The sequence below is a fragment of the Danio rerio genome, chromosome 5, assembly GCF_049306965.1.
Source record: "Danio rerio strain Tuebingen ecotype United States chromosome 5, GRCz12tu, whole genome shotgun sequence".
NCBI lineage: Eukaryota > Metazoa > Chordata > Actinopteri > Cypriniformes > Danionidae > Danio > Danio rerio.
Genome location: NC_133180.1, coordinates 38972038 through 38998291, shown reverse-complemented (window position 1 = coordinate 38998291; position 26254 = coordinate 38972038). Strand labels below are relative to the sequence as shown.

The 26254-nt window shown below is 39.0% G+C and overlaps 1 protein-coding gene across 1 annotated transcript; it reads left to right on the top strand.

Moving 5' to 3' along the window:
• Positions 1-25004, top strand: si:ch211-284e13.4. The gene is made up of 3 exons (XM_690205.10): positions 1-668; positions 2668-5853; positions 23274-25004. Exons 1-3 carry the CDS (start codon positions 317-319, stop codon positions 23279-23281), a joined length of 3546 nt encoding a protein of 1181 aa, XP_695297.4. The 5' UTR covers positions 1-316; the 3' UTR covers positions 23282-25004.
• The last annotated feature ends 1250 nt before the right edge of the window (positions 25005-26254 follow it).

Sequence of the window (26254 nt, the reverse complement as noted above, 5' to 3'; positions counted from 1 at the left end):
ATCCGAGTGTGCGGGGTAGAGCTGTACAGTAAACAATTCTGGTACGCTTGCAATGATGCTACACATCAGAGCTGCATGCTAGTGCAGACGTCGGATGCCGCATGTGCACGCCTGTCAGTGGAGCCTGCCCGGGTGCACACAACCATACAGCCTGGACCAGGAGGAAAACAAGCTAATTTGGGCTCTCCTCGAGGGCGCGAGGGTGCATGATGAGAGAGAGGAGAGAACCGCTGCTATCATGAACGAATGTAAAATATACCACAGATTTTAAACAGACGTTGGTGGATTAGAAATAAAACAAGCAACTGGCCGAGCAATGGAGAGCCAGGCGGCGATGGAGCAGCAGAGCTACGAGGACGTGCGGAAAAGCGGGTATCTCCGCAAGCAGAAATCTATGCACCGGCGCTTTTTCGTTCTCCGGGCTGCTTCGGAGCAGGGCCCGGCCAGACTCGAATATTACGAGAACGAAAAGAAATTCCGAAGCAAGTCACCAGTCCCAAAGAAAGCAGTGAACCTGGACTCTTGCTTCAACATCAACAAACGGGCAGATTCAAAAAACAAGCACATGATAGTGCTGTACACCCGCGGGGAGAGCTTTGCCATAGCCGCGGACACCGAGGAGGTCCAAAACGAATGGTACCAGGCCATGCTGGATCTACAGTGTAAATGTGAGCAGGAAAATTATGTGTTATTGTACCCTAGAGTCGAATTCTTTAATGATCTGTCATTCAAATACAGGGCGCAGCATAGACCTTGGTGGTTGCAATTGCTTGCATCTCCCCATCAACTTGCGTGTTGCTGAGGGGAGCCCCCTTGTCTTCAGTGGATGTATATTTGCAAAGCTGTTTGGATTGAAATGCACGTTCTACCCCACCCGTCTGTTCAATGTAGCCACCACACCTGGAGATGTGGACGCTCGCGGTATTAAAAGGGCTAGATTGATTACGGTGCATGCATTGTAGATCCATTCATAAATGGACGATATCATCGTTTGATTTTAATTGGAAAATCGACATGCAATATAGCATATAATGAAATACTCCCCAGCCCTAGACATAACTACTATAATGCGTAGTGTGAGAGTGGCGCATTGTGCAGCGGACGCTACTGCAGCGCTCACGACTGTTTTTGTTTTTCTACACATTTGTGCATGTTGTGCGTGTAACCTACATTTCTGTCATAGCGGTTTTGCCGGGGAGGGGAGCCGCAGCAGCCGTGCGTATTTATTGGAATACGGGTCTCCTCTTGCCTCATGTTTTGGTAGAGCATGATCCCCCCACCCTGCCGCTGAATGAACCGATCACCGGGTTGAACAGTAGGCCATCAGTGATCATATGGAGACATTAGCACACAGTTCCTTCCTTTAGCACACAGTGCTTAGCATATATATAAGCACACCCCTCACAAACCAATCTTTTAAATTCATATTTTTAATAGGAAGCTATACAATATTGTATTTGTGCATATACATTAGATTAGTCAGTATTGAAGCAGCCAAATCTGAGAAATCTAATCACTTACGAGACCGGTCCAGAAACTACTACACCCAAATGTATGTTATAGTAAATATTAAATACAAATTTAAAAAGGAGTAAAAATCAAAAGAAGAAAAAATACATGAAATAAAATAGAAAAATTTAGTTGAAATTTTGTAGGTTGTAATTTTTTTTGCAATATTTTGCTTGAATTTAATTGTATTATCTTTCAATTTCTAAATGTTTGCTGACTAAAATATTATTTTAATAAATATATCTAATAAATTTGTTATGTTTAAAAGCACCAAATTACATATATTCACTGAGAAATGGATAAAAATATTTCTTTTCAAAATGGGGTGTACTCAATTATGCTGAGCACTATGTAAAGACATTAATGGATTCATCTGGATAAAGTGTTTATATCCATCCACTGAACGCAGAGCACCATCTTTCTTCATATTTTACAAGTACGCTTCAAATAGTGCAGCATTTCTTCAGTAAACTGATCAAAAAAGCATTCTAACAGAAAACCAAATCAGTTGCAACCAATTAGTTTTATTAAACGGTAGTTAGTCCAAATGTGTCATGACCTGTTTGTTTTGATGAAGGTCTGTTAGGGTTCCTGTGCGACCTGGAAAATGATTGAACAATTTTCAGTCATGGAGAACACATGGAAATTAAAGAAATCATAATTGTCCTGGAAAAACCTTGTTGTCCTTGAATCTTTTTTTACATATCCTTGTAAAGCAAGGGACTTTTTGGCAAACGACAGAATCCACAATGGTACTAGCTTGAGAAAGGGTAGCACATCAATATATGAAGTCTTTTTTTGTTGTTGTTTAGAAGAAATTTGTAATGTCTAGGAATATTACATGTAACGAATAAAAGATTTATACAATAAATATAAAAAAATATGTAAATTAAAAATTTATCAATATAAAATAAACATTTTGTTTATATTAGTGGCTTAAGAAATCAAAGCTTTATTCAGTGTATAGTGTTCTTTATGGAAATATATTTTCTGACAATTCTGATTTGAAACAATTTAATGTTTTAATTATGTCTAAATAGATAAAGATAGACACATTTAACATCATATCTGCACAACAGTTCAATACAATACCATTAAATATTTGTGTGTTTATTTCACAGTTCTATAATCTTACTGTCTTTTATTTTATATCTGTAGGTAAGACTCCTGATGAGTGCGGCAGTGGAGGAGACTGTGGACTACCTTCCCCGGGCCCTGCCTTTAAGGAGGTCTGGCAGGTTAAAGTCTGGCCAAAAGGTTTGGGCCAGGCCAGGAATCTAATTGGAATATACAGACTTTGCTTGACGGACAAAACAGTCAATTTTGTAAAACTCAACTCTGATGTTGCAGCTGTGGTCCTCCAGCTGATGAATGTGCGACGCTGTGGCCATTCAGAGAACTTTTTTTTTATTGAAGTGGGTCGTTCTGCCATGACAGGCCCTGGTGAATTCTGGATGCAAGTAGAGGATTCAGTGGTGGCACAGAATATGCATGAGACTCTTCTTGAGGCCATGAAGGCCCTGAGCGAAGAGTTTCGGCAAAGAAGCAAATCTCAGACTGTTGGGGTGAGCTGTGGAGGAGGAACTGCCTCTAACCCAATCAGTGTACCGTCTAGACGACACCATCCTAATCTACCACCTTCACAGGTTGGCTTTTCCAGACGTGCTAGAACAGAAACACCTGGTGTCCATAACACTAACACTTCCCCAACTCCACGGCATGGTTTCTCTAGGTCAAGGACAGCCAGCATTGGGGCTCGAACAGAGGATGGAGGGGGCAGAGCAACAGCACTCAGCACGAGTCCTAGTCTCAATGGGTCATCCTGCTCAACCACCCCAACCCTGAGACCTAAACCAACACGAGCACCCACTCCAGCAAAGATCACTCTTAGCCTAGCACGATATACACCAAACCCTGCACCTTCCCCAGCACCCAGTCTCTCATCCAGCTCTGGTCATGGGTCCGAGTGTGGGTTGGGTGGAGCCACCTTTGGAGCAGTCCCCATCTGCACCTATGCTCGAATTCCTCAGAGAGTGTCTATGTCAGGATCACCCAGTGATTATGGTTCCTCAGATGAGTATGGATCCAGCCCTGGAGAGCACTCTCTGCTAGCTGCTGGACTCCCTGCTGCCCTTGTTGAAGGTGGAGCTAGTTACATCCTAATGGGTCACAGAGAAGGCTCTCACAAACGTGTTCATGGACGCAGAGTCCTTCGCCGTTCATCTAGCCGCGAGTGTGAAGTTGAGCGCAGGCTGCTCAGTAAGCGTGCTTCCTTACCCCCCACTTCTACCCAGGGTTTGGTCCCCCGCCGAAGGGAGGAGGAAGAAGAGGATGAAGAAGAGTATGCAGTCATGTCACGCAGTGCAAGTAGGGAATCTTTCACATCACGCAGAGGCTCAGGAGGTTCAGCAACAACATCATTGGTGCAGGAAAACTCTGCAGATAAAGGTGTGAGTACAAAAGGGGGTCCTGAAGACTCCTCAATTGACAGTGGTTACATGTCCATGTTACCAGGCGTTACAGCTCCTCCTGCTTCATTATCACTAGCAGTTTCTGGTTCAGATGCAGTGCCAAAGGGTGGAGATGAATACATGGCCATGACCCCCAATAATAGTGTCTCTCCCCCTCAGCACATTCGTCTACCAATCAGTGAAGGTTACATGATGATGTCTCCTAACAGTAGCTGTTCACCGGACTTGCACGGCATTAGTGGATGCATATGGGGCAGCAGAGGCAGCATGGAGAGTCGAGCAGGCAGTGACTACATGAACATGTCACCTATAAGTGCCAGGTCAGCTTGCAGTACTCCTCCATCACACCCAGAGCAACAGCCACTGCAGCCAAAGATGGTCTATTCATATTTTTCATTACCACGTTCCTACAAACACGCCACTCTCTCTGCCCGTTTTGAGGATAATCTGGAGAGGGTTTGCATGGGAAGAGGTGAAGCTGCAGGAAAAACTGGACATAGTGCTTATGATTGTGGAGGAGACACACCTGTGGGCTCCGGTGGCGGTGGACAACTTTCTCTGTCCTCATCTTCTTTTTCCTCCAGTTCAGCTAGCAGTGAAAGCCTTGAAGACAGATCGTTGTCTCTTTCTGTTGGTGGAGTGGGACGAGCAGCTAGGCTGAGCACAGGACACAGGGTACGGGGAGCTCACCCCAAAATTACATCCCAACACCATCACCAGCAGAGTTGTGGGCCAGGGGTTCCGAAACAGGGTCATTTACAGACAAGGAAAGACAAATCATCCAGCTATTTTGTGGATATGTCCAAAGCCAATACCCTGCCGAGAGTCAGGGAGACTTTGCTCCCAACGGCATCTCAGAGCCCTGGAGAGTATGTGAGCATTGTTTATAAGGGTGAACGAGGAGGACATAAGGGGAGAACTGCAGTGGAATCAGGAAACTCCAGGACACAAGGACATCAGAGAGCCTTTCACCGACCGCAGCCATGTCAAGGTGGATCTGCCAACCTTCCACGGAGCTTCTCAGCACCTCTTGCAACTTCCATCTCATTGTCCTCTGAATATGTGAACATGGACTTGGGTAGCTCACCCTCTTCTCTCACTCCCCTCTCTTCTTTTAAACCTGCCCCAAAGGTTAGAGATGAGATCAGCAGAGTTCCCCTAGTAGAACAGGAGGTTGATATGGGACTCAGGAAGAGCAAAGTAACAGGCTTGACACCCACAGATGTGGCTGCTGCCCCTTTTACTGACTATACTGAGATGAAATTTGGCTTGGGGGGAGATTCAACATCTAAATCCCCAAAACCTGGCCAAACACCCCTGCCATCCTCCATGGAGCAGGAGCATACCATGAATTTCTCCTCACCTAAAGCTTTTTCAAATGTGGATCAGGGTGCCCGCGTAGTCAGGGCAGAATCATCAGCAAGAAGGCGGCATCGCTCAGAGACATTTGTTGCCCCTCCAACTCATCCCCTTTCCCCCTCTGCTTCCCCTTCCCCTTTTCCTGAAACGCCACATAGTGGTCTACAACGACAGCAAGGATTAGAGGGCAACCTTTGGTCTAATAATCAGCCACCCTCTCCAAAGTGTGCCAGCCCTGGAGCAGCAACTCTTCCTGCCGCTCAGGGATCTTCTCTAACCCTGGAGCAAGGCCTGAACTACATTGATTTAGACTTGATCAGTAAGGAGAATCAAACAAGTGTGGATGGACCTTCTGGCCCACACTCATTTTTCTCTCCTGTAGTGGGAGGGTTGACTGGTGGATTGGGTGGAGCAGGAGGTAACACCACCTCCAGCATCAACACATATGCCAGCATTGATTTCATCAAATCGGATGAATTAAGAGTTCATCAAAGCAACAGGAAGGACAGCAAAGGTAAAAAAAAGTATTATATACACTACATAATTTTACTACGGTGTTACTGTGCTGACTACGGTGTTCCCTTGTTCCTACTGTTGCCATTTGGCATTCCAAATATTAAAATATAGTTGTTTTTCCACCTTTACTGAGGTGCATAATGTGACTGCTGAGAATGACCAGTAGTGCAAAACCTTTTGGAATTTTCTTTTCCTTTAGCAAGAATTATACAGACCAAAGTATCAGTATAAGACAATATCCCAGATCAACAACATGATTCTAAAATTCATTCAAAAAATAGATGCATTTTTTTTTGTGTTAAAAAGTGTCTTTCTAATACTTACAGTAACGGTATTTATCTTTTAAAGGTTATTTTGGGATCTGACTTATGTCTTATTTATGCAATTTAACAACAGTAAATATTGTTAGCGACATACTTCTTTATCTAGGCTGCTTTCTGCCTGGTTCCATTAGTGAAGGGGAGGTGGAGTATAAGAAAAATCAGCTCTTGCAACTATGTACTTAATGTACTATTAAGATCATTTAAGTTGTTGGTTGTGAGCGTGTGTTTGTTGGATTTTTATAAACGCACGGTATCCAGGCAGTGTGAGTACAGACATATGCGTGTGTGATGCATGTGGATAGAGAATATAGCATATTTGTGGCTTGTCTAAGCGTTTATAAGGGATACCTCTGAGCAGCCCTGCATCCACATATATATTTAACTCACTGTGATTGTAGATAATTATGGATATTTAACTTCAGACTTGCTGAAAATCTTCCTGAATGTGGTTCTGCTTCTACTCATCTCTCTCCTCTTTTCCTTTTTTCTCTTCTTTCTTTAAAGTCTTTCATTTTGACCTCCCATCTCTCTTTTTCTCTCTCACCATAACATATAGACAGGCTTTGCAAGAAAGCACTACTCATAGACTTATTATGATCAAATTGGAAATAAGGATACTGTTCATATGCACCTCGCTTGCAATGACAGCTATAGAAAGAATTGATGCAGTGATCGTAAAACAACTAGTCAGATGAGTAGTTTGATTTGCTCTTATAAAGTGTTTTTCAGGGCGACACGGTGGCTCAGTGGTTAGAACTTTCACCTCACAGCAAGAAGGTCACAGGTTAGAGTCCAGGCGGGGTCAGTTGGCATTTCTGTGTGGAGTTTGCATGTTTTCCCTGTGTTGGTGTGGGTTTCCTCCGGGTGCTCCGGTTTCCCCCACAAGTCCAATGACATAGGTGAATTGTGTGTGTGTGTGAAAGAGTGTGTATGGGTTGCAGCTGGAATGGCATCCCTGATGAATAAATGGGTGGTTTTCAACCCTTCAACGGAACCTTTGTCTGCGTAAATGTTCAGCCAAAATGTTTTAATTATGCTGCTGCATGTGATGTGTTTAAATGTTTTATCTTATCATAGCTAATGGTGCTAAAAGACAACTGCATTGATTTGACATATACCTATGTTTGCATCCATGTATTTTTAAGAGCATTTTGCAATATTGCATAAATAATTGCTCAACAGAAAGGAAATGGCAAATCAATTTTGAATATGTGCATAAAAAAACTGAGTAGGACAAACTTTTTATCTGATCAGAAAAAATGTGCATAAAATACAATGGAGATATATACTGAATAAATTCCAACATGCACATCAGAAAAGTCATGTGATTTTGTTTTAACTCATATGCTAACACAAGTCTGTGCGATGGAATGGCATCAATGGACTACTAGCTGACCCACCACACTGCACAAAATCTGAAGTGATGTTTTGGTCATTTTAAAGTCTGTCATCAAAGTGGTTCAGTAGGGTTGAGCGATTTGGCCTTAAATCAAAATCTCAGTTAATTGAACATTTTAACTCGATTACAATTTCATAAACGATTATTTTATTTCTTTATTTTGTTTGTGCCCTCATAGTTCACTGACAAGCTTTGCACAGTAGATATGCTGACATTACAAGTGAGAGATTTTTGAATGTGCATTATTTTCATTAATTTCCTTTCGGCTTAGTCCCTTTATTAATCCAGGGTCACCACAGCAGAATGAACCGGCAACTTATCCAGCACATGTTCTACATAGCAAATGCTCTTCCAGCTACAACCCATCTCTGGGAAACATCCATGCACATCCATTCACACACATACACTACAGACAATTTGGCCTACCCAATTCAACTATATACCACATGTACGAAAGCGGGGAGAATATGCAAATTCCCACAGAAACGCCAACTGACCCAGCCGAGGCTAGAACCAGCAACCTTCTTGTTGTGAGGCGACAGCACTACCTACTGCACCACTGGGTCGCTGAGTGCATCACTTGACTTTAAAATAATTGAAGTAAACACTATCACGCACTATCTATGATTATTTATTGAACATCAATGCTGAACAACTGAAATTAAAACACACATTGCCTAAAACATGGCTCTCTGCACCGCTTATACTCGTCATCGCTACCAAAATGACCAATCACAAAGCTTGCGTGTCATTATCACGTATAGTTACAATTTTTTGAGAGGTCTGTGGGTATGCGAAGGGTGCGCCAGACCATACATATGCACTTGGCAGAAGTATAATATCTGAATAATATAATAATTATAAATAATAATATAATAGGTATAAATTAGCCTTACAGCGGGGTCACATGGCTCACACGGTAGGGAAAGTAATTGAAAAAATTTACCTGAAAAAATAAATAGATTATAGTTTCTGAATGTTGATTTTGTTTACTTTTAATTTAATCGCCCAGCCCTGTGATTCAGTATTATGACCTACTAGAACAGACTTGAGTGGCTGTGCTCCCAAGGAGCGGTCGTGCACCTCCAAAAGCAGAAGTGCATTGATTGCATTTTGTCTTCAAGTTCTAAGGAACAAGTTATTTATTATACAAGAAAATCTCAATTCCAAGTACGCACTTCTATTCTCGTGAAGACCAGTCTTGCCAGGTCACCTTGGAAGAATGAACTCGGGAGACCGCGAGAACAAGTCCTATAAGAAATGAGATGCTGCATTCTCCCTGGTGATCATGTGATCTTCACGCGTTTTGGCGGACAATTTTTAAAACATTTATCCAATGATTTTTTTTTTCCCTTTTCAAAATATGTAACATGCACAAAAACCTTACAAATATACTTTTCACAATACAAATAAAACAGATTTCAATACAAATTTCAGCAAATAAACTATCTTATGGCTTTATTAAGATTTTTGTGTTCATGTTCAGTTTCGCCATCTCATTTAGGAAAACTCCTGTAATAAATAAGTTATATCTCTGAACTTTAATAATAAAACGCTGTGGTTCCCACCTCCTTTATTCCACCCCAATGGCTTCTGGGACTTCTAGAGCGAGTTCGGTGCTCAAGTCTGCATTGGTGCCTCCTTGATATGCGCAGGTATGTGACTGCGTGAAGGCTGTGGACCACATGGATGCGCTTAATGCAGAAGTATATATCAGCCTAAACAGAGCAAGGTCACGTGACTCAGATTTCGATTATTTCTCGATTAATCTATCAGGGAATAGATATGGATTATATTTTCCAACAAAAAAATTATATTCCAGGATCAACATAAATGTTAAACCAGGATTGGGCCACACTCGACAAAATGATGATGTGCGTTCATCAGGAAGTGACGATTAAGTTCACTTTGACTCATGGAAACAACGCTTTATTTGCAAATGTTTTAAAGTTTGCACATACATCTAACTCGCATTGTTATATAAAAACATAGCTTGTGAGATGTACTGCCATGCAAGCAACATTGATTTTACTAATGGTTTTGAGGGCAGGATTACCTGTGTTACAATAGCGCAGGGAGGAAGTGTTTTGTACACTATTTAATTTGCAATTCCATTCCAAAAGTGGCACAGCAATTGCGCACTACAAAACCTTGGGTTTGACATTTTATTTTGAAAAAATTGAGAGGTGCTTGCTCTTTATAAGTTGCCATCATCATTACTAGGGGATTGCTAGGCAGTTGCTAAAATGTTTTTTGCTAAGGTGTTTTTTGCCTGTTGCGCCTGAATTAGCATGCACCTCACTACTAATTATTTTAAGTCAATGTCCCATCCACCATTTCTCGCATAGCTCAGATTAAGCCAAAGAAATGTCAAGGTATTATCCTTGATTGTGTGTAGTTTAGGTTAGTGCTTGGATTTCCTGAAAATAGTCTCATCAGGGTGAAAAGCAGAATGCAAATTACAAGTTGGGTTGAGGGTTTGACCTCATTAAATAACACTTGATCCCACTAGGGACAAGATGCGTTGCGGGTCTACTCTTTAAAAATTGAGAATAGTTAACACTGATCTATATCTAAAAATAATAATAATAAGTTGATAAAATGTAAATTTGACACCCTGTGATGACTCATACCATTGTCAATGCATGATCACTCCCAGTAGGGTCAATCTAGTCTACGCACTGCAAGTCTTAAAGGGTTTTTTTTTCTTATGAAATTAGTTTTTGAATCTACAAATGGTCTAAAAGTAAAGTCAAATTACACTCATATAATGTGTATTTTATTAGACGCCTATGCTTGCACAAGGAAGTTAAATAGAGGGTTTAGACAGTGTATTGGTGTATAAGGTGTTTCTAAGATGCAAAGCAATGTGTGTTCATGCTTCATTAGTTAAAAATCACGTTATTTTTTCATATATCTTACTTTAACTATATACAGCTACTCTGCTAACATGAAAATGTCTGTCATATTTCATAGTTCCTCCAAAAGGCCCACCCTCAACAGGCTCTAATTGATCAGCTAACATAATGTGCTGTGATTCACGAATCGGCTCCATGTCACCAGTAAAAGCGCCACGGCCCTATAGGCACACGCTTCTGCGTTGTGTAAATACTGTCAGTCAGAATAGCTGTTAGCCGTATCAGTTTGACCCTGAATCAGACAGAAAATGACACAGAGGACACAGCTGAACCTCATGTTTGCTCTCTAAAATAACATCTGATAAGTGTCATTTACATATACTCGGAATAAACATGTGTAAGTAATATGAAACCTTTACATATGTTTTGCAAGTTTGTTAATTGGGATATAGAATGGACGGAAAGTGGCCGCATAGAGAGGCGATGAGCGCTGATAAAGATTGTGGCTAATTACCGCAGTTTAACTGATAAATATGAATTTGTAGCTAAATTATTAACTGTGTCAAACAGTTCTTCTTTGTCATATGCTAGCTATATTTTTTATTATTCTCTGTACCATAATTAAAATTAAACTGTTAGCACTTCTCTCTTTGTGTCGTGTCCTTTGGAAGCCCAAATACAGAACAAGCTCTGTGGAATGAACAGCGTTTGGACGCCATTTTAGCTTTCTCTGCTATAACATCACAGCACCTCATGCCTCGCCCGTCGTTGTGCGACATGTGTATGTGTGTGGTGAATGCGCGTAGCCTGAAGCGTTTGTAATCTCACTAGCCTGGATGTGTTTTTTGTAGTCCCCAAACTTAATTGGCTGTAGGCATTGCTAAGCTAACTCTGTAAAAGACAATGTCTTCCTTTGCATTGAACTTCGAGTGTATTACATTCAGAGATGTAATTTATTTTCACACAGCTACATTACACATCAACATGGTTGTTGCCTATATTTACAAGTTGTGCAGCACCTGAAACTACGCATACTGGAAGCCTGTGCTGGCATTTCTCCTACGGTGCTGCTATCAGTGTGTGAAGAGTGGGAGAAGAGGGTTGCATTGACAATCCAACACAATGGGCAGCACACTGAATACATTGTATAAGTGGTCAGAAACTTGTAAATAACTCACAAAAGAATAAAGTTATGTTAAAACAAGCACACCATTATTTTTCTTGTGAAGTTCCCAATAAGTTTGATGTGTCAAATGACCCTCTTCCTATTGAAAAAACAAAAGTTGGATCCAAGATGGCCGACTTCAAAATGGCCACCATGGTCACTATCTTGAAAAGTTTGCCCCCTCACACATATACTAATGTGCCACAAACAGGATGATAATATCATCAACCATTCCCATTTTATTAAGGTGTATCCATATAAATGGCCCACCCTGTATATATAGCCCCCCTAAATTGTAAATCCTAAAATTGCTCCTGCACATCAACTAAAGTTTAAAATATGATATTGTCGTGAACCACCACTTTAAACAATAAAACAATGAGAGCAATCTTTTATGATAATTCATTTATCAGTGTTAAGTTAATCGAGTTTGATTAATAAATTTGGCATGCATCCAGAAGTCTGTATACAGTAGTTCACACACTGGTGGAAAGTATGTGGGGTGATATAAAATGAGGACAGGAAATTGTATAAGACGAGTAGAATAAAAGTCAAAGAAATGTTTTCAGTGGTTGAAAGATAGATGACACCGCACAACAAAAGAATAGACCAACAGAGAGTCTGCGGCCTTTGAAAGACAGTATGGTTGAGACTAGATAGAGGGAGAAAGATTAACAGAGACAGACAAGGAGTCAGAGCGTCAATGCAGGTATTGTGTGACTCAATGTGACGCTCTGAAGGCTTTACCTCATACAAACCCAGTCACCACAGTGGTGCTAAGAAGAGGGGAATCTGCTCCAACCCAAAACTGTCTAGACAAGCAGGTTGCCGTAGGTCAGAGGACCTGTAATCTAGCCGACCCATCAAAAGCCCAGTAGAGAATACACTCCTTTATAGTGGACCTGAAGGAGGACGTTTAATCACGCAAGCATTATTATGTGGCAGCGTAAGCATGTATGTGTGTGTGTGCTGTGATTTATCACGTTATCCATCTGGAATTTGTATTATTTAAAAAATGTCAGAATTCAATTTAATTTGTCTTCAGTGTAACTAACACACTGTAAGGCTAAAGTGGTTTGCTTTTGTCTGCATGTTTGTTGTTAAAGCACAAATCTTTGCTCTCCATTCGTAAGCTGATTTCATGTGCTGATTTTGCGTCTTATGTTCTTTTTATTTTTTTTGGGGTTGTTTTTGTTCTATTATTTGACCTGCATCAGAAGGTCTTTTGTGGTGCACTTCTGATCCTGCAACCTTACTGGACCCCAATCTGGTGAAGCAAAATCTACCAAATAAAGGAACAGTGTTATTTTATCCAAAAGCTTGTTCTTTATCGTAACACAAATAATGCAACAACATTTAAATAAAAATAAGTTTTACATTATAAATTGACTGGTGATTTGTTTGTACATCTGTTTTGTATAAAGACCTAGAGTATAGAGGGGACTTAATATACCCTCACCGGCCACTTTATTAGTTGCATCTGTCACCGTGCTTATTAATGCAAATTTCCAATCAGCCAATCACATGGCTGCATTTCAATGCATTTAAACCGAGCATCAGAATGGGGAAGAAAGGTGAATTAAGTGACTTTGAACGTTGCATGGTTGTTGGTGCCAGACAGGCTGGTCTGAGTATTTCAGAAACTGCTGATCTACTGGGGTTTTTACACACAACCATCTCTAGAGTTTAGAGATAATGGTCGGAAAAAAGATAATGATGCTTTGTTGATGCCAGAGGTCAGAGGAGAATGGCCAGACTGATAGAAAGGCAATGGTAACTCAAATAACCACTCATTAGAACCGAGGTATGCAGAAGAGCATCTATTCTGAATTTGGCATCAACAAGATGAAAGCATGGATCCATCCTGCCTTGTAATAGAGGTTCAGGCTGGTGGTGGTGGTGTAATAGTGTGGGGGATATTTTCTTGGCACACTTTGGGCCCATTAGTACCACTTGAGCATCGTGTCAACGCCACAGCCTACCTGAGTATTGTTGCTGACCATGTCCATCCCTTTATGAGCACAGTGTACTCATTTACTGATGGCTACTTCCAGCAGGATAACCCTAGTACTAGTATGGTGTACTTAATAAAGTGGCCGATCAGTATAGGTTCAGTTATATAGACGTCCCTCAAATGAGGTAAAGAGAACAGACTGATCATTGTAGTTACTTTTCAAACTAATCTTGCATAGAATTGTAGCGATTTCTGCTGAAGGTCATGTATTGTCCAGAATGTCTGACTTATTACTATTAAGTTATTGTTCACTAACTGTCAGAGACTAGCTTTTACGCTCTGGGCTTTCTTTAATGCAGTAGTTTTTGAGTATACTCTTAATAAATGCTTGAAGTTTTGAAGGTATATTTTGAATTTTTAAGCCTTTCTTGTTGCAATTTTCTAAAGCCCGGAATAAACAATGGCTTTGTGGTGTAAGTGAAAAGAATTGATGATTATTTTGGACTTTACGTCAAAGGAAGACTCATCCGTTTCGTTTCCTTAGTGATACTAATGAAAGTGTTGTTCGTTTTCTCCCCCCTGCGTGTCTGTCTTTTTCTTTCTTTCTGCTTGTCAGCCAGAGCTTCTCCCTCCTGTCCTCTCCAAGTCTTTGACAGCACCACACACAAACATACACACTCGTTAGGTTGAGGTCAGCAAAGGTGTAAAATCTAGAGTGACAGTCTCTGCTTTCTCCAGCAGTTATAGTTACAATGCCTGCTGTAATAAAATAAAATGTGCTAAATTTCCCTTTTATGGATTTTTTTAAAATGACCTTTCTCGCATTGTGTAACACAGCTCTAAATGAATGAAAACATCCAGCTGAGTTATAAATCTGAAAGTGCATTGTGTATAAATTTATTGACTCTCAAATAGAAAGAGTCAACTCAAAGTTGTTAATACTAGTCGCTCTTCAAACGTAACTTGAGCTGTTTAATTGTGATGTCTGAGTGAAACTGGTTCGGGGAACCATATCACAAAGATGCTGTGATCTGCATTGTTAGAGAAAATTGTAATTTTGTAACCTATAAACGTTTCTGCCTAAAGACGAAGCTGAGGAATCAATGCTTAAATTATAGCTTTAAGCAGTACAGCCCCATTTTAGTGCTGTGTTCCCACCATTATACTGATGACTGCTGCAGTAGCCTACCCTACAACTTGGGTTTATAAAGGAAGGATCAGTAACAAAGACTGTAAATTTACATGGGACTTTGTCAGGATGCAATTTATTACGACCAACCTCTTCTCCCTCCAAATCACAGCCTGTAAGTGTGATTAAGTTGTTACCTTCTGGTTCTATAATGGATGCAAAATATGTATTTAGCTGTCTCATTCTCAAAGCTGATTGGCTGATAGCCATGCAATGTTCTGGAATAATAGCACTCGTAAAGCATCTTTACCCCTGTGTATTACTTCGCCCACATGACAAGCAGAGAAATAAACTTATAACAGTTTGGCAAACATTGCTGCTGTTGGACAACATAATGTACTTTTGAGGCTTTTTAGGTGAGAATGTAGTTGGTTTGGATTTTAACTATGCAGTTTATTTCTATGGGTTGCTCCGATTTTAAATATTTATAATTTCGGAGATTCAGGGTGTTGGTGGCTACCAGCCTATCATATTGAGCAGAGCAAAGAAATTGATGGTTGACAGAGGGAGGGAGAAAAACTCAGCATTTTCTCAGCATAAGTTTCAAAATACAGCTGAACCAATTATTATAGATCAGGCAAGGTACCCTCTAAGTCAATCTCCTTCTTTTCTATGTTGTAGTGCTGCATTTATATTACAGTAATCTGGTAGTGTTTGTGTTGCTTTGGCTTTTTCGGGGGTTAATTATGGTGATCATCCTATTGCAACCAAGAAAAAGTGGGAAATCTCTGTAGACTGATGGCATTTCATGCTGTTCAGCCTTATAATTTTAAAATGTCAGCAAAATCACCTGTTTTGTCATCACTTTAGAGCAGGGGTCTCAAACTCAAATTGGCGGAGGGCAGTTTCAGCGACTGACAATTCATAGGAGGGCCATTTTAACATTAAGTGCAAGATATTTATTATTTGTATTTGTTTCAGTGTTGTGTAGACCAGGGTCCCACAAAATTCATTTCTGTGTTCAATCTCAAGATCTACTATAATATTTTTTATTATGAAAATAAATATAGCCTATATTTTTTCCTTGTCATGTAAATTAAATATATAATTTGTCACAATTATTTTTAAGGGAGTATATATATATATATATATATATATATATATATATAAGTATATATATATATATATCTTCACCTTATAATACACTAGCAAAAGCTAAACTTGATCTTCAGTTTTATAAGAGCCAGTTTGTAAATGTACACATTATATTAATATTTGTTTCTAATTTGTAAATAATTCCAATAATGAGCAATTTACAAACTTGTTTCTTTAATCATATTGTGAATTCACCCTCTGTTATCCTAAAATTGTAGAAACCTGGAGAATTTTAGTCTAGACACTCAACAGATGAGCCTGTCTGAAGGAGAGATGGTCTGAGGGAAATGTTACTATTTTTGCTAAGCAAACACCATCTTTGTGTGTGTGTGTGTGTGTGTGAGTGAGTGTGTGTATGTGGAAATGTGTGTCTTGTGTATGTCTGAGTGAGTCGGAAAGGGTTAGTGTGTGTGTGAGTGTGTATGCATATGGGTATATGTGTGTGGGTAGGTGCTTGTCTGCCGGGAGATTATGGTTAACTCAAGTGGGTGTACCGAGAGCAGAGCCAATTGATCTGTCTGCTGTTAACAAACCATCCACACATACAACGAAACACACAAACACTCACTACTGTGTACTTACTGTGAGCGGGAGTAGATATAAGCATAGTTAGACTGATAGTTTAGAGCATGAGAGCGAGAGAGTGAGAGAGTTGTAATGCGCGTGTTTAGACTGCTAATATTGTAAGATTGAGAGAGAGTGAGAGTGTGCTGTTGGATTGGTTTCACTGCTCTAGAGAGTCTGTGGTATTTCATACAGTAAGGTGAAGGTGGCTGTGGTCCAGTTCACACACACATACAGCAAATGTATGCGGCTCTTCCAGGAACTATGAGATGGGCTCCACTCACGACTAGTGATGATATTTTAACAATGATGACATTTTGAGCAAAATTCTTCTGTATTCTGTAAACCGGTGAAATAATGTGTTATTTAGCATATGTCATTTAGAGATGTGTCATGATGATAAATGTGGGACTTTTTTTCTAACCTCAGTCAACAATGACTATGTTTACATGGACATCGGTATTCAAATAATTTGCCTTAATCTGAATTAGAACATAGAATGATTAAGGTGTTTACATGAGTTGCTTTTTAAATGTTCCGTTCATGATCCTGTTTTACATGTTATAACACATAATTTGAATAACGCCATTCATGTATTATCATTAACGAGATTCATGTAATTTGGGGTGTTTCATTTTGTAATTTGTCGACTTTAACTGCAGTTTGGCACTTTCACTTTCATTCAGGAATATTTCATGCATATGAACTGCTGGAGGAGTGTTGTTTTAAAGGGCACCTATGATGAAAATCATATTTTTTAAGCTGTTTGGACAGAACTGTGTGAAGGTATAGTGTGTCCACAGTCATATCGGGGTGATATACCCCAAATATAATGATTTTAACCAAAAATGTTTTAATCAAAAATGACTAATTCTGTTATTAATTACTCACCCTTATTTTGTCCCAAACCCCTGAGACAAAGATTTTAGATATTTTCGATTAATGCCACCATCACTCAAGTTTTTGAGCATGTGAAATTCTGTCATACGGCGCTTCAAAAAAGGGGCGAGATTAAATAAGATGATTAGACATTGAAAAAGCAAGCGTTTGGTCCATATTTTAAATTTCTATACAGAGGTGATTTTTTTATTTTTATTTTTTGATCTGTTTATAAAATTTTACAGATATAACAAAGTAATTTTACAGAGAAATTTAAATAAATATTATTCCCACCCTTACCCTTAACAAGTTGAAATTACATTTATACAGGAGAAAAAAAGAAGAAAAAATAAATAAAAAATTAAATAAAATTTAAAGATAAAAAAAAATAATAATAAAAAAAATTATTGTATGGAATACACGTTTTGATTTTCTTTGGTCTCACACAGTCATTTGATGTAATTTCGCAGGTCAGGGTTTACCAAGCTTGAACTTTGCAATGCAGCGAACTGGGAAACTTGTCGCACGAGCTTGCGTTTCAGGTCTGTTGTATTTGCATGCGTATGAATGGAAATCTATGGGCCGAAAAGTGTCCATCAAGCATATGTTTTACACAGCGGATGCCCTTCCAACTGCAACCCATCACTGGAAAACATCTATACAGTATTTATTCATTCATTCATTCATGTACTCATTTGCAATCATACAATACGGACAATTTAGCTTACTTGTCTTTGTGGGGGAAACCGGAGTTCACGGATGAAACCCATGCGAACACGGGGAGAACATGCAAACTCCACACGAAACGAAACGCCAACTGACCCAGCCGAGGCTTGAACCAACGACCTTCTTGCTGTGAGGTGATCATGCTACCCACTGCACCACCGTGCAGCCCCCCTTTGTTCACTTATGTCTTCAGTGTCATCAGATCATGGTGTGCGTCTATTTAGTCAATACAACACTTGTGTGTTGCACTGTTGACTCTAAACATAGTAAACTCTAGACATAGAAAACCCACACCCTGATGACCTAATGACCTTGGAGCTAATAATTTATTGCTAATTATTACTTTTATTATATTGTCACTCCGTTTAATCTGCCCATGCTTGAATAAAATTCTTGCTGGGTCTTGCTGACCCTAAACTGTTTTTACTATTCAGTATATAATATACACAGGCATCAGTTTCCTTTAAACTTTAACGCTATTCTAGATATGCAAATCTGTGCACATACACTTTCACGCTAAGGCTTGTTTTCTCTTTTTGGCCAGTCTACTTGGCAAATCCTCTCTCACAGATCTATACTACATTCTTGATCACAATTTTTCCTTACACACACCTCCCTTAGTATACATAAACAGATCCAAACAGATGCAGCTCTCAGTCTCTCTCTCTCTAGCACATGGAAACAAATCGCTTTCAGTGTTTCCTTCAGCGTTTCTCCCAAGTCTTTTCTCTCTCTTATACATTGGCAATAACAGTATTGGTTGGTCTGATAGAAAAAAACTGGGGAGAGCCATCAGTTAAGGATAGAGAGAAAGTGAGGAGCTGTTGTGGTCAATATCAGAGTAAAACATTCTAGTGGCCTATTGCCTGGATGTTTTTGTGTTTCTGCTTTACTTGTGTTTCTGTCATCTTTTCACTCATAGGGCCCTATGGTACAGCCAGCGCAATAGGGTGCAGGTGTGTTTTGCCACAATTTATTGCTATTTCAGACCAGCGCAACCCTAATTTTCACATTCACATTGTTTAAATAGCTAATTTGCCACTAAATAGCTACTTTGTGGACTCATGGGTGTTCCAGTCTAAAAAGGAGGTGTGTTAAAGCACATTGTTTGTATTTTGAACAACTGAAATAGACTGTGCCATTGACCAACTGAAATCTGGTCTAAAGCCCAGAGCAGAGTGCGTTTTAACACACTAAATTTAATATGTATGCTAATGGATGTCTTTAGTGGAGTGCGAACAACACTATTTCCTTATCCACAAAAGTAAACAAGTAAGGTAAAGAGTAAAAGTAAAGAGAAAGTAAAGAGGCTGAATGGAGGAGGCTCATTCTTTATCCCCGCTGCAGATGGTCTGTTTAACTGTTTCCTCGCTAGTGAATTGTTCTGTCTTTCCACTTTCAAAGTCCGCCATGTAAATAGCAAATGCACAGGCGCGACGCAACTGACTCTTAAAGGGAATGGGAGATGAGACTGTGATTGGTTTAATGCACATTATGCTCAAAACACACCCAGAACTCATTAAGAGAATAAGCACAACCCTGTTAGACCATGCTCCAGGGCGCAAATTGTATTTATCCACCCTTAAAATAACAAAAGTGGATCCAGACACGCCCTTAATGCTTTTGCGCCATGCGCTTTAGACTTTGTGTCTAGATCGTTAAAATAGAGCCCATAGTTGTTTTCGCAACTACATAAGTCACACTGCTTGAATATGTTTATACAGAAATGATTTATTTACTCTGTAGCATTTTACTGGTAAAGCATTTTCAAAGGTGCAATAAATTTGAGTTTAACTGTAAATCTAAACCTCAAAGCAGAAGTCCAGTTGGTTAATTGGATTGTTGGATCGCATGTAAAATTTCCAGAGAAAGCACAACTATTTTACATATTGTCAGAAAAGTAATTAGTTTGTAAGAATTTGTATGAAACCTCTCAATGGAGAATGATAAATCAAACTAAAATGTGTGAAGGAGATCATACAAATTAATACAAATTAGCCTCTAAATCAGAAAAAATACTAATTGCTATGAGAAATTTTGGCTACTAAAACTATTTGACCAGAAATTTGTAAGTTTTATGAGAAAATTATTTTCATTTTCAGAATATATTTTTATGATCAGTTTTTTTTATGAATAATAGTTTAAAAAGTGAATTTCCTGAGATTGACCCTTGTATTTGTGCACAGTTTGCATTTAGACACAAAGTAGAGTCACTGGTGTGTGAGCTCAAAAAGCCTTCCACAGGGAGTAATGTTTGCAGTGGGAATATGTACTGCATTTGCTTTTTGTGCATATAGACAGATGTGTGTGCTTTTTGACACTGCGAACATGACAGCAGTTATATGTAAGTGCACACATACTGACAGTAAAGTGTATACTTTGATCTTAAACATGTCTCCCGGTGAAAATTCAGTAAAGAAACGATGGAAAAATGAAAACTCAAGGTAAAAAAGGGGAAATCCCATGAGACCTGTTCAGTGATGCATTTACACCGAGAGGAATATAGATAGAAATAAAGAGTTTCTTCAGTATTCTGAGTTAAAAATACAAATCAAAATGATTATCAGTTTCTAGAAACACTTTTCATTACTCTCTTTTCAGTTTTTCTTTTGCTAGTGTTTATAAATATATATATATTTGAAGTGTTTTCTCAGTTTGAATATGTGTGTGTTCATATCTGTCTTTTTCCCCACCGTCTCCTGCGAGTAGACTAAACTGAAAGTGGTTTGGTGCCTCTGTGACTGTGTTATGCTCTGGTATGCTGTTTGTTATAACATTGAGACTGTAAGACACTGCCACTGTAGGTAATGGCATGCAGTTCACTGGCACCAGTGTCCTCCAGTGACCGCAGTTCTGTGAATAAACACATCATTATGTACTTGCTGCCCTAAGACTGTGAACATCAGATCTCAGATATTTAAAAGAAAGAATAAAGCAAAACATTAATCCAGTATTTAGAGACGAGTTAATTATTAAACATGATGGCCAGATTTGCTATCCAGTGGGCAACTTGTGTAAAAAAAACACGTGTAAAAATGCTAATTGATTTAATGTCAACACTTTGCCATCCGTTTGACATCTACACAATGATGGCCTTTTGATTAGCAAGATAATGAGCCAAATGGATTATAATCAAAGAAAAGTTTTATTCATCTAAAAGCTTCAATTCTAGATGAATTTACACTGGATTTTGTATCCCTACTATGCATTTAAATACTTTTGTGTCAAAACATTGCCGTCAAAAACATGTAAAAAAATCACAGAACAGTCCAATAGTTGATTATTTACGTTGTTTTGATGTCAGATATGTTAAATTGATGTTGTTTTATGATAATGGCACACATTTTTTACATTTTAAGTCTGATTTAGAATTTAATTGTCTGGAATGGTCTGATATGGAAACAATGTGAGGTCACCTAGTATATCTTTTGTTTTTAACAAAATAATGAGAAAGAAGTCTTTGGTGGGGTAGAAAATGTACTTATTTTGCTCACCTGGCCTTTGAAGGGAGTTAGCAATTTTTCTTTAACCTTTTTTACTTTTTGACCAAGTTGTGGCATTGCTCAGATGACACGTCAAATAGTCATGGGTGCTTCTGCCAAACTTCCAATTTTTACTCCATTTCTTGAGTTCAAATAGACAGGGGGAAAAAAATAGCTTTTAACAACTCCCCCAACCTCCAGCTGGCCTGCAAATACCCAGCCTGATCTCACGAGGAAACGTATGTATTTTACGTTTTGTTCGCTTAGTGGCTAAGTCGTACAATTTCAGTGGTATGACAATGTACGATTATAAAAAGGAGGTGTGGCACCCAACCCCACCCCTAACCCCAACCGTCATAGGGTGATGAGCAAATCGTATAAAATTGTACGAATAAGATCGTATGAATTCATACGAATTAGCCATTAAAAAGTTACGAATTGCCATTAGATTGCGTTGAAATACCCACACTAGTGGATGCTGCTCTCTCATTGGCTGTAGGTGATCGCAGATGTTATTTTCAATCAGCTAACGGGTCCAGATATTTAGCATGCCAAATACCTCACGGCCGTCAGCGACTCATTGACGATTCTCTCAGATCATGTCTTTGATAGTTCACACTGTGTGACTGTTACTCACGTGAACGAGGACCGATTTGCCAGTGAATTTGTCAAAATCGAGGCTAAAATTATGCAGTTTGAAATCATTGGGTATGAGTGTGCATGTGTGTTTGGGAGTGAGAGAGTGTTTGAGTGTTTCCCGGTGTTGGGTTGCAGCTGTAAGGGCATCCACCACATAAAACATAGGCCAGAGTAATTGCCGTTTCATTCCGCTGTGGTGACCCCTGATAAACCATGGACTAAGCCGAAGGATAGTGAGTGTTCTACCTTATTACACCAACATTTTACTACAGTGTATAAAAAATTGCACAATACATGATTTGTTCATGCACTTTAACATGCAGATTTGTCTCTCTATGCGGAAGTGCATTTCTTTGAACATGGAAATTCTTTCAATGTCAAATATGCCTTAATGTGAGCACAACTGGCTTATAAAGGGGATGGGAGACTCTAATTGGTTTGCAGCAAGTTACACCCAAAAACACACCTATTATTCATTAAGAGAATAGGAGCAACCCTTTTAGACCATGCACTGGATGCACAGACTGTTTTACCTGTCGTTAAACAAGCAGAAATGGATTCTGATACACCCTAAGTGCTCTTGTGTCGTATGCTTTAGACCATGTGCTTAGATCATATCACAATCATATCATATTTTACTGGGGATAGTTTATAATACTGTACTTGATTAAAGTGATTAGATACATTAATGTAGAGTGTTTCTAGGGATTGGATTAAATATCGGTCTGTGGGCCCCTGCAAACCTCAGCGCTCATTTGTTCCCCCTTTTTCCCCTCATATCATAGTGACGCTCTTGCATTTAATTTCTGTACATACATTTTTGTGTGTGTTTTTACTTAAGGTCATTGAGGTCATTAATAGCTGCGCATTGATGGATTTGATCTTCAGTGTTTGGACTTTCAGCAGTGAAATAAACCACACTGAACTGAAGTAAACTGTATTTAACTCTGAAAACTGGACTGACACGTTTTTATTTTATTAGAACTTCTACAGTATCTTAAGGTGCTTTCACACAATCTACATTGTAAAAGTGCTAAAGAAATAAACATAAATTGAATTTATTATAAGTTTCTAAAAAACTGAACTGTTTTTTTTTTTGTTAAATCAAGGTGGCTAACCGGGTGTTTTTGTGTCATTTTTTGCAGATTGTTAATGTGCTCCAGCATTCGGACCAGTCAACGTCTGTCCTTCCTGTGAGAGAGAGAAAGCGGTTCATCTCTCCCTGCACTTGATGTGCTCTGAAAAATGGTGCGATTGCCCACAACCCTCAACAGTGGAAACTTAACTGCCCTTGCCTCATAACAACATTTGCTCTCATTATTTCCCATCGGTTCAATCAAAATAAAATTTGTGCCAAAAGACGATCCATCATTTCTGCCAGAGATCACCGAGATGGACGTGCCCTTATGAAGGGCCACTGCGACTCTGACTGCCAACCGGGAGCCAATGATATTCTTTTTATCCTCTACCACAAACTTTCAATTATTGTAAAAGAGATGTTCTATAGTATAATGATAGATGAAGAATATATAGCAGACATAATATTACTGAGAATAAATCTTATCTATCGATCTTATAAATATATAAATACAACTTTTTTATAAAAGTGCCTCATTTTTGATTGTAGCCATTTTTACACAGGTCTCAATGTGCTCTGTAAAAGACAAATGCTTTCTCTTTGTTGTTGTTTTTCTTTCCCATTCCTTTGTGTTTGCTATGCTGAACAAAGTCGAAAGACAGAGTGTGAAGAAAAACTATTGGATGGATGCAAGTTGTTTTTTTTATTTTTGCTATGGTTTGTAATCAGATTGCCTTACTGTTCTCGATTTATCTTTGTGTGTGTGTGTGTGTGTGTGTGTGAGAGAGAGTGAGAGAGAGTGAGAGAGAGAGAAATCAGTCGCCTCAGCCATGCTGTGCCTCATTTCATTAATAAAAGATTCAGACACGCACACACACTCCCACAAATACACAACCACAGTAAAATCAAAGCTGATTGCATATACTTTATCCCAGTTCAATTTTATTGGATGCATCTACCCCTAAATAGATATTTTCAAACATATGCAAACATCATCTATTCTTTGCTCTATGAATCTGAGCATGGTGGCATCAGATGGCTGATAGATGTCTGATCAATATGAAACATCTGGTGTGTGTGTGTATGATTGTGTGTGTGTGAGAGAGAGTCTCCATGGCCTTATTGTTTTTAGTCATGTAGTCGCTTTTGTGTTATTGTAGGATTTCCCCATCCCCAGTTTACTTCAGCTACACACATTCGCATTCAGATTTAAAACTGTGCCTCTTGAATGCAGATCTGTTATCAGCAGACTGAACTGCTATATAAATTTAACACACACTTTGCCAGACAGGACCCAGCAAGCATTTTTTGTTTCTAAAAGATGTCTAATAGATGTCTAATAGATGTCTAAACATAGTCATCTTGGCTAAAACAAGGCTAAATTTGAACTGTCAGTAAAAAACTAATAGACGTCTAGGAATAGGCCAAAACTAGACTAGTCATCAAATAAACAGAAATGAATGACTGCAATGTCTGCACATATAAAGTCTGTCTAATCGGTCAATTGGACGGCTAGTCTGGTTTTGGGCTGATCTTAGACGTCTATTAGATTTTCACTGGCAGCCCAAGTTTAGCCTTGTTTAGCCTAGATGTCTACATTTAGATGTCTATTAGACGTCTATTAGATTTTCACTGACAACCCAAGTTTAGCATTGTTTTAGCCTAGATGTCAACATTTAGATGTCTATTAGACGTCTATTAGATTTTCACTGACAACCCAAGTTTAGCTTTGTTTTAGCCTAGCTGTCTACATTTCAATGTCTATTAGAGGTCTATTAAACACGAAATTGTTTGCTGGAGAGATATCCATCTAATTTATTCATCTGCCCCATTGACTTTTACACTCTAGCAATCTACATTTTGGACACACACACACAGTTAACATGCCCTGTAATGGTGAATTCAGTGCTTCAGTTTCTTTCGCTTTCAGTTGTTTTGTTCAGTATTGCAATTTCAAGATGAGAGTTACAAGGGAACAGGGTCTTTTTATGCCATCTGGACAGTGGTGCCTGTCTTTGCTGAAACGTAGCATGTTGTTCTTTTTTAATGATTTTTAAATATATATATATATATCTATATTTTAATCACCTGTTTTAAAATTAACGATTCTTTTTGATGGCTTCTGCAGTTTTCTAATTAATCTAAAGTTTGTTTTGTACAGTGTCGGTTATATAACATGTATCAGTGATCCTGTTTTAGTGCCAAATTCCTAACTCACACACTACCATCGATCATGCCAATGACTGATCTCATGATGCTTTTTAATACCAGATTTTTAGTAAGCAGTATTTTTCTCGTTTGCCTGCACAATCTGCGTGTTTTCTATCACTTATTTGCTAATGTAAATTCATATCTCACATAGTACAACAGCTGCCTTCAGTTACCGGGAATCAACATGAAGCCTTATAGTGCTTATACGAATGCCTTTTCTATCATGTGAAAATAAGAGCCTCCTTTGTTTATGCATATTATATAGGGGTTCATTTATACCACATGCCACATTCAATGCAGTGTGTAATAGGAGTGACATTTGCTTACAGTATACTCATCCACATCACTGATCATACAGTGGTTGTCAATGATTACAGATAACATACATACCTCTCGCTGAAATCTTCACACTCTTTATACTAGGAATAAAACTAGCAGAACAACAGCAGTTGGGGATTAAAACGCTGGGTGGGCTTATTAATGCCCCCTTAAGAGTTTTAACCTGTTTACTTATCATCCTGAGCAGGACATATGCCTTTTTAAATCCACCTCATGGCCGGACCATAACAAAAAAACAAAGAAAGCATCAAACTGTGCTTGTGCGTGTGTCTTTTTCTGTCTGTCCAGCGCGTTTGGCTACTCTGTTTTCCTCCTTGTCTTTTCTTTCCTATATTTTGATTGCCTTATTGTCTGTATTAGCTCTTATTTAATACACGGCAGCTGTAAAAGATGCTTTTTATCCTAGAGCAGGTTTGAAGATTCTGCATTCTAGCAGTGGGTTTGTTTCTTTCTTCTGACTGACATTTTTATAGAGTCTGGTTTGGTGTATAAAGTTGT

Coding starts and splice junctions, on each gene's coding strand:
- si:ch211-284e13.4 (XM_690205.10), top strand. CDS start 317: ATGGAGAGCCAGGCGGCGATGGAGCAGCAGAGCTACGAGGACGTGCGG. Junction 669..2,667: donor GCTGGATCTACAGTGTAAAT/GTGAGCAGGAAA, acceptor TTATATCTGTAG/GTAAGACTCCTGATGAGTGC.